The sequence below is a fragment of the Rutidosis leptorrhynchoides genome, chromosome 6 (genome assembly GCF_046630445.1).
Source record: "Rutidosis leptorrhynchoides isolate AG116_Rl617_1_P2 chromosome 6, CSIRO_AGI_Rlap_v1, whole genome shotgun sequence".
Taxonomy (NCBI): Eukaryota; Viridiplantae; Streptophyta; class Magnoliopsida; order Asterales; family Asteraceae; genus Rutidosis; species Rutidosis leptorrhynchoides.
In genome coordinates, this window is record NC_092338.1 from 422,888,703 (window position 1) to 422,909,320 (window position 20,618).

The following is a 20,618-nucleotide window of genomic DNA, read 5'->3' on the forward strand; positions in this document are numbered from 1 at the left end:
GTTGGGAATCATTTATAAACGATATGAACTTCGTCCGGATGGATTAGGATGGGTCGCTTCAATTATGGGACTGTGTTGCAAAAGTCGTCTATTGTACAATAATGCTTGGAGTAAAAAAATACATAAAAAACAGTTTTAAATTGTAAATGGCTAAATGTTTGTAGTTTCATATCCTAAATATGGTCAATTATTTTGTTTATTTTTTTTTCAAAGTTTGGTTAACAATGACTTACTTGAGGTTTATGAGATCAATGGTTCTTCTTATAACCTGCCTGCGATTAGGATTTCCCATGACTATTGGGTCTTCAAGGCGGTCAATACAACCAATGTAGTCTGTTTGTTTAAAACATACATCAATGAGTGTCTAAGTGTAAGTTTAAAAAATAACTGTAATCATGGTAAGTTTACCTGCAAGTACAGTGTTGTTCGGCACATGGCTACGCAGCTGATTGTATGCTACAAAATCAAAAAAGTGGCCGGGGAAGTCTACAAGCGGGAGGTTTTCAGAAGTTGTATTACGATTAAAAGCGAGGGTTGTCGGACTGGCTAACACTTTTTCCCACCTAGTTGTGGCATGACATGAGAAGTTTGGAATCATGTACACTTTGTTTAAATGCATAAGGTTGTCAAGAAAATCTTTGTCACCGTAGCGCATGTTCACAAGCAAAGGATAATTCTGCATAATGAAATATAGAATGCTAGACAGGTGTATCAAATCGAACATACAAATATCTTACAGAGTATTGTGAAAGTAACAAACCATTTCATCAATGAGCATGTAGCAGTAGCCAGTAGGAGTCTGGTTATGATAACTGTAAGTTACCCACTTTCGGTAGATCCTAGCTGCGATTGTCCTGTTTCTATCACCTGGTATTAACTGTCCTAGAGCTGTTATTTGTGCCATACTATTAAAGTAAAAAAATATTAGTAATATAACAATACATATGTATTAATTATATACATATTTAATTTTCTGGCTTTTTTTTTTCTTAACAGACACTATGGCCAGTTGGTACTGGCTCAAAATCGGCAATCGAGGAAAGGAAATCTGTGTAGACGATGTTCTTTGTTACATTGGGCCCATGATCTTCTTGTTGTTTTATCAACACTTTTAAACCTTATAGGGAAGTAGCTCGTGAGAGTGCAACATATAATTGCCCGTGACCAAAGATGGGTTTTGGTAAATAAACACCTATCTTGTTGAATGATTGACCTTGACTTTTGTTTATGGTCATTGCATACGAAACTTTTATCGGAAACTGCAGTCTTTTTAAAACAAACGGTAATGATGGTTCTTTGTGGATGAGTTTCATTCTTGGGAAGAAGACTTTCTCACCAACACGGGTGCCCGTGATTATTTCAGCCTCGACTGATTTAGTTAGTAGTTGAGTGATAATCATTCTTGTACCATTACAGAGGCCACCAGTAACATTTACATTACGTAGTAGAATGGCTGGTATGCCCACTTTCAAATTTAGGATGTGTGGCGGGAGACCAGGGTAGTTGAGCGAGTTTAAGTACTCTGTTGGATACAACATTTCTGCCGCACCGCCGTCATTTGCATGTGGTGTTGCACTGTCATAACTGTTGCAGGTTGTTACTGGGCCATCAACCATGTCAACAATTAACTTGTTTATAGCATCTGCGTCGTCATTTTTTGGACAAACAATTGCCTTCTGTTGGAGTTCAACCGCAGTTGGATGGTGCAACGATTCACGGGGGTATATAAAAGAAATTAAATTTTCTGGACCATTTTCATCATCAGGAATGCAGTACCTATCTGGGATAGATACCCAACGACTATTATGTGGATCTTCTGAATCAGGAGTCCCTATAAGACCGTTTCCCAAACTTAATAACCACCGCGAAAATTCCTGATTCCTCGCCTTTTCAGATGATGACAAATCTGGACGGAGTAACCTCATATTTTATGTTAGAACAAATACTTTGAAGTCTCGCCACAGGTACGAAGTTGTAATGCAAGCACGTAAAATGTCAGATTTACTCCCTTTTTTCTTTACTGGTAGTGTTTGTTTAAAATCACCCCCAAGAATAAAAGACTTTCCCCCAAAAGGTGTATCATTTTCTAGGATGTCTCTTAGGCTCCTATCTAGAGCTTCGAAATAGCGCTTGTCATTCATTGGTGCTTCATCTTAGACAATGAGATCTGTACTTTTGATCAACTGTGCCATCTGAGTATTTTTCTTTATATTACACATTGATTCATCTGTTGGGTCCAATGGCAGTTTAAACCGATAATGCGCAGTTCTTCCCGAAGGTAGCAGTAGCGAAGCAACACCGGACGATGCCATAGCCAGTACAATCTTCCCTCTTGCTCTTAATGCTGTGATTGACTTCCATAAGAAAGTTTTACCCGTACTGGCATGGCCATACACAAAAACCAATTCAGGTTGGTTAACAATAGCAGAATTTGTTTCCAGTTGATACAGTTGTTTCTGTTCTGAATTCATACTATGTTCCATTTCTAATCGTTCGACGTCGAGAGCTTCGCGGTTGTAGTTTTTCTCCTCCATGATTAGCCCGTTTGCTAGATCGACAAGGAGGTCGGCCGGTAATGTTGGAAGCTTGTAATCAGAAATTGACTTTGCATTGATTTAAAAGGACTTCAACCTCAAACAGAACATAATTATGGAGGTCCTCATCATTTATGTGCAGACTTGGCATATTTAATGTTGCTGCTGCACGAAGTGGTATGTCGTCTGACATCAATTTCCAATGGTCCTCCCAGAGTTCAGCTGGATTACTGACCATGCAGTATACCAATATATGAGCAATAAGGGAGCGAAACTGCGAAGCTGTTGCAGACGCAGATGCTTCCTCCAGTGCAGTTGTGACGACCCGGAAATTTTCGAACAAATTTAAACTTAATCTTTATATGATTTCGACACGATAAACAAAGTCTGTAATGTTGAGTCTCAGAATTTTTGAACTATTTACATGGATAACAATTACCCTTCGACTGTTACCGACGATTCACGAATAATTGCTTGTAAATAAATATGTATATATATGATATAAATATAAATATAAGTATATATATAATGTTTTGAATTAATAATGTATACTATAATTAATTGGAATTTAAAATGTAAAATAATACTTAGAATAATTAAACTATTATTAAAACAAATACATATATATATATATATATATATATATATGTATGTATGTTATTATGAATCTATATATGATTTCTATTAAAGATATATAAAATATATAAATACTAACAATTCAGTAAACGTCATCACATACTATAATATTACATAAATGGTATTATATTTAATTACAAGTTTGAAATATAATTATTATATTAATATTATTATCATTAATATAAATTGTATATAATTGTTATTAGTATTAAATATTAATACATATATATATATATATTTAATAATAAAAATTATAATCAACTACATATACATGTATATATGTAAAATACAGTTAGGTATATAATTAAATACATATACAAATTTATATGTATACAAAAACAGTAATTACATATATAAACAAAGATGAATACGTATTCTGTTTTCCTATCACTATCTTACTATTCTAAAATTGTGAGTTCTATCTCTAAAAACGAATCCCATCGATCTCAAATCATAGTTACAATCCAAAATTTGTTAAATATCAATTCCACTTTTACATTTTATATTTCTGACAGAATATTGAATTGTCGAGAAATCAAGCTGTAGTACAATCGATAATTGAGTTAATCCAGCTGTATTAATATCTGTTAGACTTTATAATACTCCAGTAAGGTAATTTGAGGAAAAAACAACAAAACTCAAAGTTTAAATTAAAGAACGCAGCTCCCTTTCTCTGTCTTGCTCTATTAACCGAACTAACACCACCTCTTTCTATCTTCATGTTTTTCTTCAAGAAACCGCCACAACCAAAACAAACCATTCGATCATAACCATAACCGGAATCCAAGTTTACATTACGTATTTTCACATGAATCAACCCACTAACATGAACAATCAAAACACCATCGGCCTCTCAACTAGTGGCCACCATTTTCCTACTTCAAATCATCATCCTTGTCACTAGAGCTATTATTGTTCTGCTTCCTTTCTAGCTTGGTACATCACGAACACCCAACAACACCATAAACCACAACCATCACCTTAGTTCGATCACCACCATCATAACCTTCGAACACAAACCCTTCACCACCTTGTTAATCTTTATCCACCTAGACAGCCATATCACTACTTTCATCATAGCCAATTGCCATTACCACTTTCACAAACTTCAACCAACTCTAGCTCTCTTTCTCTCCTCCCTCTTCTCTTTCTTATTTGCTTTCTTCGTGAACACCAACTCGATACACCACTTCTACACTTCCACGTTCCAGTTTCTATAACCCATGTTTTGTTTCTAAATTGTTTTAACAATGAAAGCAAGGTGTGGTATTAGAAACGAGTGTCGAACAAAATCTAAAGTGATAAACGAGTTATATATATATTTCACAGTTAAAACTATAATTTTGAAAGTACTAAAACTTCTTTATAAAAATTGCTTCATGGCCAACCATAGTGGAACTTTTAATTATTTTTTTTGTGAGGATAATAATAGGCTATTCTTTTATAAGCAAAAAGGGTGATAGTGTTACTTTACAGCTATATTAGATTGGTGATGATAGTGGACAACATAAAGGAGATAGTGATGTCAATGAAGACCCACGAATACACCAGAATTAGTTGGAGTTCTTTGTTTGCAAACGTAAAATAGTTTTACTGGGGACAACGATTAAATTTTGGGCTGCTGTAATTAGTTGGATTGGGTTGTCATTACTTAGTGGGCCGAGACCCAACCCAGTTTCTCTTTTAGACTGCTAGGATTCTTTTGGGCCAAAGAGATTACGATGATGAATCATGTTAAACTACAATGGTGGAGATAATAACATGATGATGAGGTCGATGTTTAATGGTGATGAGCAATAATGTCTATTACGATGGTGATATTGATAATGGGGTGATTATATGATGATGATGATGATCGTAATTAACAGATAAGATGATAGTGATTAGGATCATATGATGATGGGGATCGTAATTAATAGATAAGACGATAGTGATTAGGATTAATGATGATGATGATGATGATGAACCTGTTCCGTCTCATTTCCTGTTCGAAAATCCAGCAAATCGAAACCTCACTAATCAACTTCATGATTACAGTTACGGGTTGTTTTTCTTGATTGATGTTTTGTGTCATTTTGTCTAAATCCCAAAACCTTGCATTGAATTGTTACTGCCGTTTGTTATTGCCATCGAACAACCCTCTAACCCGAAACCCTTTTGTGGACTTACGATTGATACTTGGGTTGCTGTGTGTTGGTCCTGTTGTATTTGAGTTTTAAGTTTAATGAAGAAGAAAGCAACTGACAGAAATACGTTTTATATATTGATTCCTAAGGGTTAAATCTGAAATGAATGGCTAGCGGATTGGTTAGACGCGCGTTAGATGAACGGGAGGTCGCGGGTTCGATCCCGGACTGGGACAAATCTTTTTAGGAACTCACTCTTTAAGGTAGTTATTTTAAGTTTATTATTATTATTATTATTATTATTATTATTATTATTATTATTATTATTATTATTATTTGTATTATTGTTATTGTTATTACTAGTATTAAGTATTAATTAAGTATTATTAGTATCATTTTTATTAGTAAAATTGTTATTATCATTATTATTACTAGTATCATATTATTAGTATGTATGATTATTAATATGATCATTAAAATATCTATTAAAACTATAAATATTATTAAACTTACCTTTATTATAAAGAATATTATTTTTTGCTAAAACTAAGATTTTTACCTTATCATTACTAGTAAAACTATTTTTTTTTCTAAAATTACTATTGTTACTATCATTATTACTATTATCCTTAGTCTAGTAACACTACAATTATTAATTTTACAAAACCAATGATATATATATATATATATATATATATATATATATATATATATATATATATATATATATATATATATATATATATATATATATATATATATATATTACATAAAGTATACTAATATTACATAAAATTATGTTTTAACTAATATTATTAATATAAAATTAATTAAATATCGAATAAGTATCATAATGTATTATAAGTATTAATGAAATTATATATAAGAATATTAATCTTAAAACATAACAAAATATATAAACTTATTTGATTTATATTATAATGTGTTAGTATATATACTTAATATAGGTTCGTGAATCCGAGGCCAACCCTATACATGTTCAATGTCGTCCTATGTATTTTTACTACAAAATACAGTATGGTGAGTTCATTTGATTCCCTTTTACTCTTTACATTTTTAGGACTGAGAATACATACGCTGTTTTTACAACTGCTTTATTAAATGCTTTTGAAATATATTTTGAACTGCGAATACATGAACTACTTTTATAACTGTTTTATGAAATAGACACAAGTAATCGAAACTACATTCTATGGTTGAATTATCGAAATCGAATATGCTCAATTTATCATGTCCAATGTTTTCCCGGAATGATGGCGAATTTATCATGTCCGATGTTTTCCCGGAATGATGGCGAATTTATCATGTCCGATGTTTTCCCATAATGATGCTGAATTTATCATGTCCGATGTTTTCCCGAAATGATGGCGAATTTATCATGTTCGATGTTTTCTCGAAATGATGACGAATTTATCATGTCCAAAGTTTTCCCGGAATGATGGCAAATTTTTCATGTCCGAAGTTTTTCAGGAATGATGGCAAATTTATCATGTCCGAATTTTTCCCGGAATGATGAGGATATTCTATATGCAATTTGTTAAGGTCGATTACCAGGTGTTCAATCCATATGAATGAATTTTATGCATAATGGTTATGGGAAATGTGAATATTGAATCTGGTAGTCTATTAAAATGATGAATTTTATTGTTTACCATAAACTTATGAACTCACCAACCTTTTGGTTGACACTTGAAAGCATGTTTATTCTCAGGTATGAAAGAAATATTCCGCTGTGCATTTGCTCATTTTAGAGATATTACTTGGAGTCATTCATGGCATATTTCAAAAGACGTTGCATTCGAGTCATTGAGTTCATCAAGATTGTTATTAAGTCAATTATAGTTGAATGTATTATGAAATGGTATGCATGCCGTCAACTTTCATTGTAAAGAAAGTTTGTCTTTTAAAAACGAATGCAATGTTTGTAAAATGTATCATATAGAGGTCAATTACCTCGCGATGTAATCATATGTAATGTATTCGTCCAGATGGATTAGGACGGGTCATTAGAGTTGGTATCAGAGTGGAGGTCTTAGCGAACCAGGTCTTACATTAGTGTTTTTAACTGATAGTTGTTTAGATGCATTAGTGGGTCTGGACTTCGACCGTGTCTGCATGTCAAAAGTTTTGCTTATCATTTAGTGTCAAAAATTATTTGCTTATCATCCTTAAAGTCTAGACACGTCTTACTACCTCTATTGCATAGACAGTGTATAGATAAATTCATATCTTAGCGTATCTGTTATTGTTACCTTTGCCTGACAGCTACCGTAGATTCCTCCGTAACTTATGGGATTTTAGTATTATATATGCATATGTAAATTATGTATTGCAGGGTACTAATCTACATCCTATCTATTTCTTATCGAAAATCCTTCATATGATCGTACGAGATGAATCCCTCAACCAGTTCGAATTCCTCAGATTCCGACAGCTATTCCGATATGGAGTTTCACCTAAGCTCCGAAAACAGTGTCACCAGAATGAATCAACCAATCATCCATCCCCAATTCATCTGATGGGTTTGTAGCCTACTTAATCATTAGAGACAAAAAGAGGGTGATCCTTTCCATAAACCAAATTCACCTCTTGGCGAAGAACCTGAAGCACTTACCGGTGAACCAGTCCGAAATACCATTTTCACCCTCATTTCCTGAATATCTCGTCATGATTACATACTATCTCAGATTCTAAACCTTATTCATTCGCTCATTCTTACCGACAATCATCCCGGAGTAATCGAAGAAATCAACGAGCTTCTTGAGTAATGATTTTTGGAGAATAGGGTGCAAAATTTACCAGCTTCAACAACATCATCGGTACCAACAATACCATCAGTAACAGCACCAGTACCATCAACAATCCATGCCTCAACATCTCATTCTGTACCTCGAGTATAATCTTCGTTCTACGTATCGTTCTACATCAATTATCTTCGTTCTTCATGGCGATTATGTAATCTCTAATGTTATAGAGATTATGTATTCTAGTTCTAACGGTAAATCAAATGAGATTAATATTATATTAACTCATTAAATCTATGATTACATTTGAAGAAAATATATATGTAAGTATATTTTCATAAGGATTGTAATTAAAAATTCTTTCGTACAAACTGACAATGGTGAAAATATTTTAACGGGTAGGTAATACCCGAGGAATATTTAGATTTCACATTAATAAGTTACGTTGTACATTCTTCGAATCTGATTCAACAGTCACTTACTATCCTACTTACATCCACAAGATATACGAATCCGTTCACCACAAAATAACCATTTTCATTCAATTTCATATTTGGATTTTGACTTACCAGAATCCAACAAGTGGCATAATGAAGAAAATATTTGACATAATAAAATTTGTTAGAAACAAACAAATTAACTATGAGAAATTTTGTTAAGAATCCACGCTAACAAAATCCTAGCTAACTGTTCCTAGCTAACTGTTAATCCCTTATTACATTTATTTATCGCAATTTAATTATCGCAATTTTAATTCTCGCAATTTTATTTATCGTCATTTAATTTCTGTTATTTATTTTACGCACTTTAAATATCGGGACACGCATACAAGGTTTTGACATATCATATCGACGCATCTATATATATTATTTGGAATCACCATAGACACTCTATACGCTGTAATGTTCGAGTTCGCTATACAAGGTTGAGGTTGATTCTTAAATAATATATATACTTTGAGTTGTGATCGATTCTGAGACATGTACACGGGTCACGATACGTATTAATTAATTCGAATATTATATATTAAACTATATATGAACTATTGGACTGTTAACTATGGACTATCGACTGTGGACTAATAACATTGGACAATTAAAATGAATTAAAATATTGATTATAACATATGAAACTAGACATTTCTTCAAGTTTGCCACTTGATTTCATCCTAAACCTCATTTGTATCTTGACGATTACAATCTGCGTTCAAACCTTTCATGATTCTTGAAAACACCTCAATCGAGAAGATGAACCAACCGCACTTCATCTACGGAAGGAAAGATTTATGCATATAGTTATGCACCTGAAAAACTCGCGGAAACTGAGTAAACGTTTAACACGTAGTTGTGCTAATTCCTCAGTGTTATTATTACCCAAAATAACTTGATAATTCCTTTCAAAGTAGCAAATTTTGTCACAGCTCCAATAAGACAACTTCGACTTTTCGTTCGAAACAACCTTATTATAACTTTGATATATATGCGTGCTCTTTTATTGTTACCGGGGAACCTTTCATATTCCACCATATTACCATCAGCGTTTAATCATCTAAAAACACAATTCTCCTGAAACCACCTCGGATTGATAACCGATGATTCAGATATCGTAGCATTAAATGCAGAGGAGACAGAAAAATGGTAGATGGTCTAAACGGCCAAAAGTTTGATGATAAAGAAAGGAGTGTTAGGAACGCTCGATAGAAAATTTGGTACTGAAAAATAGATTGAGCTAACCATGAAGGAGACCAAGGACAAATACAAGGACCAAACCCTATATTCAAAGGATCCAGGTAATTCTGGATCCGATGAAATCTTTAGAGAATATCTTGCTCCGAGGTCATGTTAAAATCTTGCGGAAAATTTTTCTTCATCAACCTTCGAACTTAGAAATTCCAAAATATCATCATAAATATCTTCGATATTTCTGAGGATATTTTCATAAATATTCTCATCCGAAATTATATACCTCTTCATGGTGTCTGTATTACATTATATTAGAAACTTCTGTAAAACCTAAGTATAAATTACGAATGAAATCTGGAGAAGTGTTGGGAATTGAAGCATGGGTTAGTATAATATAATGACGCCCGACCAACGTGATTATATTACAGTAAGTCATGCTGAGTTTCTAATGAAACGTGATGATGGTTCACAGTAGATCATACCATTATCATGTGTCATGTTACATAACTCTTTCATTCTGCTTAACTTATAAACATATCAAGAAAATATATTCTTGATAGTTCTATTCTCAGTAATTTTGGTAATTTGACAAGTCAAATCGTGAGAATACGTTCCTTCGTGCTTAGAAAATTATAATCATTCGAAACTCCATACTTACGAATTCTGGACCATTACTCGCTTTACTAGAGGTCGAGAAGAGAATAAAAAAAAGGAGAAGGATTGTTGCGATAGTAAGGATAAGGACAAGGATTAGAACTGGATTAAGCATTTTCGCAATCTTTTGAATTTGGAAATTGAGTATAGGAGTGATAAAAGTAATGGAATGGAAGAAGTTAATTTATAGTGAAATATCTGATAAAGAGATCAAGGCAGATAATCACATTTAATTAAAGAAATTTTATTCACCAAAGAATCAAATCTTTCAGATCTCGACGATTTTCTCTAAATTCCTTGAATTCCCGAAATCAACCATATCTACGTCAAAAGATTTGACGAAACACTATTTACTCATCTCACTCTTTTGTGATAGCTTCATTCGTACTCTTCGAATAATCGAATTAATTTATCCTTAATATTCAAGGGTAATAAAACTCTATTTATCAACTCATATTCGTCATGAAAACATTTTTATTGTTAGCTATGACGACCTCGATCAAATTTCGAGACGAAATTTCTTTAACGGGTAGGTACTGTGACGACCCGGAAATTTTCGAACAAATTTAAACTTAATCTTTATATGATTTCGACATGATAAACAAAGTCTGTAATGTTGAGTCTCAGAATTTTTGAACTATTTACATGGATAACAATTACCCTTCGACTGTTACCGACGATTCACGAATAATTGCTTGTAAATAAATATGTATATATATGATTTAAATATAAATATAAGTATATATATAATGTTTTGAATTAATAATATATACTATAATTAATTGGAATTTAAAATGTAAAATAATACTTAGAATAATTAAACTATTATTAAAACAAATACATATATATATATATATATATGTTATTATGAATCTATATATGATTTCTATTAAAGATATATAAAATATATAAATACTAACAATTCAGTAAACATCATCACATACTATAATATTACATAAATGGTATTATATTTAATTACAAGTTTGAAATATAATTGTTATATTAATATTATTATCATTAATATAAATTATATATAATTGTTATTAGTATTAATACATATATATATTTAATAATACAAATTATAATCAACTACATATACATGTATATATGTAAAATACAGTTAGGTATATAATTAAATACATATACAGATTTATATGTATACAAAAACAGTAATTACATATATAAACAAATATGAATACGTATTCTGTTTTCCTATCACTATCTTACTATTCTAAAATTGTGATTTCTGTCTCTAAAAACGAATCCCATCGATCTCAAATCATAGTTACAATCCAAAATTTGTTAAATGTCAATTCCACTTTTACATTTTATATTTCTGACAGAATATTGAATTGTCGAGAAATCAAGTTGTAGTACAATCGATAATTGAGTTAATCCAGCTGTATTAATATCTGTTAGACTTTATAATACTCCAGTAAGGTAATTTGAGGAAAAAACAACAAAAATCAAAGTTTAAATTAAAGAACGCAGCTCCCTTTCTCTGTCTTGCTCTATTAACCGAACTAACACCACCTCTTTCTATCTTCATGTTTTTCTTCAAGAAACCGCCACAACCAAAACAAACCATTCGATCATAACCATAACCGGAATCCAAGTTTACATTACGTATTTTCACATGAATCAACCCACTAACATGAACAATCAAAACATCATCGGCCTCTCAACTAGTGGCCACCATTTTCCTAGTTCAAATCATCATCCTTGTCACTAGAGCTATTATTGTTCTGCTTCCTTTCTAGCTTGGTACATCACTAACACCCAACAACACCATAAACCACAACCATCACCTTAGTTCGATCACCACCATCATAACCTTCGAACACAAACCCTTCACCACATTGTTAATCTTTATCCACCTAGACAGCCATATTACTACTTTCATCGTGACCAATTGCCATTACCACTTTCACAAACTTCAACCAACTCTAGCTCTCTTTCTCTCCTCCCTCTTCTCTTTCTTTCTTGCTTTCTTCGTGAACACCAACTCGATACACCACTTCTACACTTCCACGTTCTAGTTTCTATAACCCATGTTTTGTTTCTAAATTGTTTTAACAATGAAAGCAAGGTGTGGTATTAGAAACGAGTGTCGAACAAAATCTAAAGTGATAAACAAGTTATATATATATATTTCACAGTTAAAACTATAATTTTGAAAGTACTAAAACTTCTTTATAAAAATTGCTTCATGGCCAACCATAGTGGAACTTTTAATTATTTTTTTTGTGAGGATAATAATAGGCGATTCTTTTATAAGCAAAAAGGGTGATAGTGTTACTTTACAGCTATATTAGATTGGTGATGATAGTGAACAACATAAAGGAGATAGTGATGTCAATGAAGACCCACGAATACCCCAGAATTAGTTGGAGTTCTTTCTTTGCAAACGTAAAATAGTTTTACTGGGGACAACGATTAAATTTTGGGTTGCTGTAATTAGTTGGATTGGGTTGTCATTACTTAGTGGGCTGAGACCCAACCCAATTTCTCTTTTAGACTGCTAGGATTCTTTTGGGCCAAAGAGATTACGATGATGAATCATGTTAAACTACAATGGTGGAGATAATAACATGATGATGAGGTCGATGTTTAATGGTGATGAGCAATAATGTCTATTACGATGGTGATATTGATAATGGGGTGATTATATGATGATGATGATCGTAATTAATAGATAAGATGATAGTGATTAGGATCATATGATGATGGGGATCGTAATTAGTAGATAAGACGATAGTGATTAGGATTAAAGATGATGATGATGATGAACCTGTTCCGTCTCCTTTCCTGTTCAAAAATCCAGCAAATCGAAACCTCACTAATCAACTTCATGATTACAGTTACGGGTTGTTTTTCTTGATTGATGTTTTGTGTCATTTTATCTAAATCCCAAAACCTTGCATTGAATTGTTAATGCCGTTTGTTATTGCCATCGAACAACCCTCTAACCCGAAACCCTTTTGTGGACTTACGATTGATACTTGGGTTGCTGTGTGTTGGTCATGTTGTATTTGAGTTTTAAGTTTAATGAAGAAGAAAGCAACTGACAGAAATACGTTTTATATATTGATTCCTAAGGGTTAAATCTGAAATGAATGGCCAGCGGATTGGTTAGACGTGCGTTAGATGAACTGGAGGTCGCGGGTTCGATCCCGGACTGGGACAAATCTTTTTAGGAACTCACTCTTTAAGGTAGTTATTTTAAGTTTATTATTATTATTATTATTATTATTATTATTATTATTATTATTATTATTATTATTATTATTATTATTATTATTATTATTATTTTTATTATTATTTGTATTATTGTTATTGTTATTACTAGTATTAAGTATTATTAGTATCATTTTTATTAGTAAAATTGTTATTATCATTATTATTACTAGTATCATATTATTAGTATGATTATTAATATGATCATTAAAATATCTATTAAAACTATAAATATTATTAAACTTACCTTTATTATAAAGAATATTATTTTTTGCTAAAACTAACATTTTTACCTTATCATTATTAGTAAAACTATTTCTTTTTCTAAAATTACTATTATTACTATCATTATTACTATTATCCTTAGTCTAGTAACACTACAATTATTAATTTTACAAAACCAAAGATATATATATATATATATATATATATATATATATATATATATATATATATATATATATATTTCATAAAGTATACTAATATTACATAAAATTATGTTTTAACTAATATTATTAATATAAAATTAATTAAATATCAAATAAGTATCATAATGTATTATAAGTATTAATGAAATTATATATAAGAATATTAATCTTAAAACATAACAAAATATATAAACTTATTTGATTTATATTATAATGTGTTAATATATATACTTTATATAGGTTCGTGAATCCGAGGCCAACCCTATACATGTTCAATGTCGTCCTATGTATTTTTACTACAAAATACAGTATGGTGAGTTCATTTGATTCCCTTTTACTCTTTACATTTTTGGGACTCAGAATACATGAGCTGTTTTTACAACTGCTTTATTAAATGCTTTTGAAATATATTTTGAACTGCGAATACATGAACTACTTTTATAACTGTTTTACGAAATAGACACAAGTAATCGGAACTACATTCTATGGTTGAATTGTCGAAATCGAATATGCTCAATTTATCATGTCCGATGTTTTTCCGGAATGATGGCGAATTTATCATGTCCGCGGAATGATGACGAATTTATCATGTCCGAAGTTTTCCCGGAATGATGGCTAATTTATCATGTCCGAAGTTTTCCCGGAATGATGGCAAATTTATCATGTCCGAAGTTTTCCCAGAATGATGAGGATATTCTATATGCAATTTGTTAAGGTCGATTACCAGGTGTTCAATCCATATGAATGAATTTTATGCATAATGGTTATGGGAAATGGGAATATTGAATCTGGTGGTCTATTAAAATGATGAATTTTATTGTTTACGATAAACTTATGAACTCACCAACCTTTTGGTTGACACTTGAAAGCATGTTTATTCTCAGGTATGAAAGAAATCTTCCGCTGTGCATTTGCTCATTTTAGAGATATTACTTGGAGTCATTCATGGCATATTTCAAAAGACGTTGCATTCGAGTCATTGAGTTCATCAAGAATATTATTAAGTCAATTATAGTTGGATATATTATGAAATGGTATGCATGCCATCAACTTTCGATGTAATGAAAATTTGTCTTTCAAAAACGAATGCAATGTTTGTAAAATGTATCATATAGAGGTCAAGTACCTCGCGATGTAACCAAATGTAATGTATTCGTCCAGATGGATTAGGACGGGTCATTAGAGTAGTTGCCCATTCTTTATCGTCGCCTAACAAACCAGCAGACTGACAGGCCAACCGATATGTACCATGGACAACTTTGTTAACAGTTCTGATATCTTCAAAACTTTGGCAACCTGTCTGATGGCAAAGTAACATTCTAAGAAAGAAAGCCTCTTCATACGAATGATGTATGTATGATATTCTCCCAATAGAAGGTTTCTTCAAGTTTGTTCGCCATTGCCAATTTTTTTTGCGTCGTACCAAACAAATTCGGAAGGAAATTCCAAATAGGTGAGGTGTTTTCCAAGGGATGAAGACGCGTTATAACGTAGCCATTCAGTTAGAGTTGTTTTTTTTTGTCGGATTGTTTGCAATCACCGAGGTCAGTTGTTGTTGTTCATGAAACTTCTTTAGTTGCATGTTTTCTAAATGAACAGCGAGGATCTGAACAGCTGGTTCATAGTGATGAATTGGGAACTTAAAAATGCGTCAGCAAGCTTCATGTGGGCATATAAACCGGGCGTCTATAAAATTCTGTATCTCATCAACCGGCTGAGAAGTTCCAGTTGACCTGTCGCTACCACTTCCTATTGGTTTGGTAATGCGAGAAGCAACGCGGTCATTACCCTTTGAGATGTATTTAAAGAGATATTTGATAAGAGTAGTCGAGCCGCAACATTCAACATTGATGTGAGCATGAAAAGTCATACATAACAGTCTGTTATAAGGTACAACGTAACTGTTATCTAGCTTAACACCATTTCATGTGGTATAGACACCAGTACTGCGCCTTCAGTAGTGTGCGCGACCATCTGTGTCGAAGAAAGTCTTATTGTTGTATTTTTTGGGAAACTTCTTTTTACAAGAGAAACCTTCCATACATGGTGCGCGAGGTTTTTTTGCGCCACATGGCCTGTGCATCATAGTAGCGGAGATGACTGCGTAACCAGCCGGATCACTTCTGGGATCAGGGAGTTCCGCACTTATGTAATCGTCTAGGCGTTCGGTTATTGGAGTAGAAGCTGTAGAATGCAGCCATAACAATGTATGACAATGTGGTAGGCCTCTTTTTTGAAATTCAATCGTATAGAGAACTGAAAAAAATAAAAAATAAGTGATGTTTTTTTTTTGTATAACATAGATGATATAAAGTAATATTACTCCCAGAAACTTTAAAAGATAAAGATAGATCAAGTAGTACCTCCTCTGAAATCGCCCAAAGGTTGCTGCTCTTTCAAGAACACGATAAATTCTTTAACTTTCATGTAAAATGCACGAGCGATAACATCAGCCCGATCCGAAGGTGTAAGTCGTGGATAAGCCCGTAAATACCGAGTTATCTCACGCCACTTAGCATTACAGGTGAAAGTGATAAAAAATTGTGGATTTCCAAAGACCCGGCAAATGGCCAGAGCATCTAGATAATGGCTATATATATAACGGGGACCGCCAGTGAATGAAGCTGGAAGAATAGTCCTGCTCCCAACATCTAAACCACGCTTGTCACCTCTATCAATAGCATCGTACAAACCCGAAAAATATTCACTGCGTATATCTTTCTGCTTTCTTCTAATATAATCCATCCGATCAAGTTCTATACTGCAATAAACTGTCACCACATACTGCTGGAACAGGCGCCCGCACCGTAACATAAGGCTGTAAACATTAAGCCTATCATGAATCTGATAACTATAGTACATGTTCATAGACATTTTCTTCGCCCGTCCGCCCTGCGAACCAAGTATACCACGTAGCATCAAGTCGGGATGGAAACGTTGTTCACCATAGAAAAACATTAACGGGTATTGCAAAGACATGTATAATGGGTGAAACTTGTTAACTCTTGTCGGTCTGTCAGACCTTGGTTCAATTATTACGTCATAATCAGTAATAGTCTGCGGACCACTGTCGTAGAAAATAGCCCCAACTGCATCGGAGGTTGGAAGAGCATGCTGCTTTGAACCAGCCAAGCTGAACAACTGAACTTTGAAAGTTGGCCCCTCCTCGGCAGAACACTTGTCTCTAGCGGTACGGAACAACTTTACAAGCTTATTATGAAATTCTAGGAGATGTATCAGCTGAGTGACAACTGCTTGGCAAAGTCGGTTCGATTCCTGCCCACCAAAGTGGGCCATTCTGTTTTCAACTTCATTATCAGTATTGTATATATAAAATTGCAAAAACCTTGGTTGACTTCCCTCTGGAGGACATAGAGCACCAATCCAATGGTAAATCTGGCCGGAAACCTTGAATACGTAAGGTGGATGGCCAGTATTTACGATGTCATCAACATGGGCACCAAAGGAAGTCATGCTAAACATCTGGTTATAGGCACGGATGTGCACAATGAAACCAGGACGCTCCAGTAGTTGCCTTAACACCGTAGGAGGATCTTCATAACGTGGCAAATGTACGCGTCCATTCACAACAGTGATGGTAATGTATTTTTTTTTATCTGTAAAGGAGCCTGTAAGGCGTTCAGCCAGTCAAAATAGTGCCCCACACTGTGAGCATACGCATGTGGAGTCACCCAAATCACAGTACAAAGGTGAAATAGCTGGAATAAACAAAAAAACAAAATCCATCAGCCATGCAAGTTACTAGCAAGGGTAAGGGGAAAAAAAATAAACTAAATACAGTTGTAAGTAATCTTAAAGGCATACCCATTTGAGACAATAATAACAAAGTAAAAAAAACTAAAAACAAAAAAAAATACATACATGATATTAAACAAAACATATAGGAACTCCCCGGTTTTGAAATTTTCCTCAAAAATTTTTTTTAATGACCCACACCGACCCCCAAACAGTAAAGCTAAATCAAAACAGTTTCAGAGACTCAAGGATTCCAAATCGGTCACAGTTTTTTTACCTCATAATTTTTTAAATGGGTTATATGTGTCTTAAAAAAATAAAACTAAATAAAATGTATTACTTGGACATTCTAAACAATAAATACTAGTAACTCACAACCAAGTTTGTACATATCAACTTGTCAACATGAGAAAATAATAACAAAGTAAAAAAAGTAAAAACAAAACAATTGCAAGTATGAGATTAAACAAAACATATAGCAATTTTTAGGTTCTGAAATTTCCTAAATTAATTTTTTTAAAAACCCACATGTGCCTCCCAAAATCAAAGCTAAAGCAGAGTAGTTGGTAAAAACATGGTTAGTAAATACAATAATATTAGAGAGGATAAATAAAAGAAATTTCAGTATTCACATGTACATTTTTTTTTTGATTTTTTTTTCTATTGGTAATATAAACAACACACACATGTATCTTTTGTTAATTTAATTCAATCAAGCAAATACATTCTCAACAACATTTAAGCAAAACAGTAACAATAATGTGCTAAAGAATTTCTAAATAGCAAAATGTACTCTAAAAAACACAATTCATAAGCAAATACACTCTCAACAACATTTAAGCAGAGCAGTAACAATAACATGCTAAAGAATCCCTAAATAGCAAAATGTACTTTAAAAAACACAATTCATACCTGAAACATCAAAGACCGCGGACAAAGTATAAATTGGTACGACTGGCTGTCTACTGGATTCATGAGATAACTGCACAGGCGTCCCACAGTTAACAACAACTGAGGAGATCCAATCACAAAAACAACATTTAGAAACAGGTTTAGAAAAAATTTAAAAAAACCATTTGCGTAGGTAACATAGACATGATGATCACCTGTAACTGCAGCAGTGGCAAGATTAGATTTTCGCAAATAAGCCCTCTTCGTAGTTAGTTTAGGTGTAACACCCTGTGTTTCGGAAGCATCAATACCACTCGACAGGTACTCACTGACTACATGTACGCTTTGGTCATATTTCTTCCTTTTTCTCGAGCGTTTCATTAGAACAATTAACAAACCAATTGTGTATCGCCCAACACAATAAAAAAATGCCAAAAAAAAAATGAACGCTATAACGATGAAATACCAAATTAACACAACACAACACATAGCATCGCGTAAAAAAAAAGCCAGCAATAACGAACGAATAACATATCCCAAAAAAAGAAACACGCACCTTTAACTCCGAAGAAAACGAAGCGTTATAAACACCTAAAATTTCTGGTAAAAAGTAGAATACAATTGTAGGAAAGGATCCACTATTCAATGTAAAATATGAATCGATGTAAAATTTTACAAAAAACATACCTGAGACACTGATGACCTGCAATTCTCGAAGGCTTCAATAACAACAATATAATCGGGTAAAAAATAACATTAAATTTTCAGCAATTAAAATAAATCCAATATAAAAATGGTTACCTTTGTGAAAGAAACCGAGAGCAAAGAAATTCTGTAAAACTGATTAGAGATGTGGTGAGGTAATGTATAGAAGAAGAAAGACACATTTGACATGCTTTGATGTCCCCAGAAGGATGACCGACCATGACTTCCGTTTCAAGAGTATGGAGTCAAGTACAGGATTTGTACCGGCAGTTGAATTATTCTGGTTCACTTGACCGAAATTTGTATCTCCATCCTGTTGGGCCAAGCATACAGTTGTTGGGCCAGCAGTCCTGTAAGCCTATTTGAACACCTTAGCCCTTTTAAAGGGTTAACTGCTGGAAACCAGCCCACATAAGCGTAAATAATAAAAAAAATACATTAAACCTATTATAAATCAAAATAAAAAAGAGAAAAAAAAAATATGAGGGAACAAAAATCGTGAATAGTGGTTTTTCAACCAATGAGGAGAGGGCAATTTGACCACGAAATAGAAGATGTATAATTTAAATTTATGTCATTTACTTTTACTTTTATTTTTTATTAATAATTCAATTTAACTGTCGTTATCCACCTCAACGGGACCCAATTTGTTCTGACAATAAGAGTCCTCCCAACGTTGCCGTCCACCTCCCCGCCCAGCCAACCGCCCTGCTGGACGTCGTTGGCAACGCATCGCCCAAGGGGCCGCCTAGCTCGCCGTCCAGCTCTTCGTGTTCGGCAACGTGCTTCTTGGTCATATTTGTGGACGGACCAAACGAAGGAAAAACACTCCAACGGTCAAATTTTTGGCCGTTGGAGATGAATTTTTTTTTTCTTTTTTAAACTCTATATATACACTCCAATTTCATACAATTTCATACACACACACATACACTCATATTTCATACAATTTCATCAATTCTATCTCAAATTATCAAACACTATATATATTAATATGAATCCAAATAACCTAAATTTCGATTCAAATAACTAAATTAATATTATCTGGAAATAATAAAAAAATAAAAAATTAAAAAAGAAAAAAAGGAAGGAGTGTCATGGTTGGGAGTGTTTAGTCCTGTGAAGGAAGTGGGAAAAAAGTGCTGAAGTGGCGCTGAGAACTAAGGTAGAGACATGTCTCCGTTGGGAGCACTCTGAATTGATA

General features: G+C 33.1%; 3 protein-coding genes across 3 annotated transcripts; all 3 read right to left on the minus strand.

The window, feature by feature from the left end:
* Positions 1–1,118: 1,118 nt before the first annotated feature.
* Positions 1,119–1,925, minus strand: LOC139855172 (uncharacterized). The gene has a single exon (XM_071844416.1). It carries the CDS (start codon positions 1,923–1,925, stop codon positions 1,119–1,121), a length of 807 nt encoding a protein of 268 aa, XP_071700517.1.
* A 228-nt stretch (positions 1,926–2,153) lies between these two features.
* On the minus strand, positions 2,154–2,534 carry LOC139855173 (uncharacterized). Its single transcript, XM_071844417.1, has one exon. It carries the CDS (start codon positions 2,532–2,534, stop codon positions 2,154–2,156), a length of 381 nt encoding a protein of 126 aa, XP_071700518.1.
* Positions 2,535–16,016: 13,482 nt separating this feature from the next.
* On the minus strand, positions 16,017–20,211 carry LOC139855174 (uncharacterized). The gene is made up of 9 exons (XM_071844418.1): positions 20,072–20,211; positions 19,668–19,764; positions 19,397–19,428; positions 19,266–19,347; positions 19,108–19,158; positions 18,925–18,997; positions 18,731–18,829; positions 16,426–17,691; positions 16,017–16,318 (listed from the first exon to the last, which is right to left on the minus strand). Exons 1-9 carry the CDS (start codon positions 20,209–20,211, stop codon positions 16,017–16,019), a joined length of 2,142 nt encoding a protein of 713 aa, XP_071700519.1.
* Positions 20,212–20,618: the final 407 nt, after the last annotated feature.

What these genes read in the sequence shown, in the direction of transcription:
- LOC139855172 (XM_071844416.1), bottom strand. Translation starts at nt 1,925, where the DNA reads ATGAGGTTACTCCGTCCAGATTTGTCATCATCTGAAAAGGCGAGGAAT.
- LOC139855173 (XM_071844417.1), bottom strand. Translation starts at nt 2,534, where the DNA reads ATGGAGGAGAAAAACTACAACCGCGAAGCTCTCGACGTCGAACGATTA.
- LOC139855174 (XM_071844418.1), bottom strand. Translation starts at nt 20,211, where the DNA reads ATGACCAAGAAGCACGTTGCCGAACACGAAGAGCTGGACGGCGAGCTA. An exon ending in ACGTTGGGAGGACTCTTATT is followed by an intron (nt 19,765 to 20,071) that starts GTCAGAACAAAT and finishes ATAGGCTTACAG; the next exon opens with GACTGCTGGCCCAACAACTG. An exon ending in CGCGGTCTTTGATGTTTCAG is followed by an intron (nt 17,692 to 18,730) that starts GTATGAATTGTG and finishes AACGCCTTACAG; the next exon opens with GCTCCTTTACAGATAAAAAA.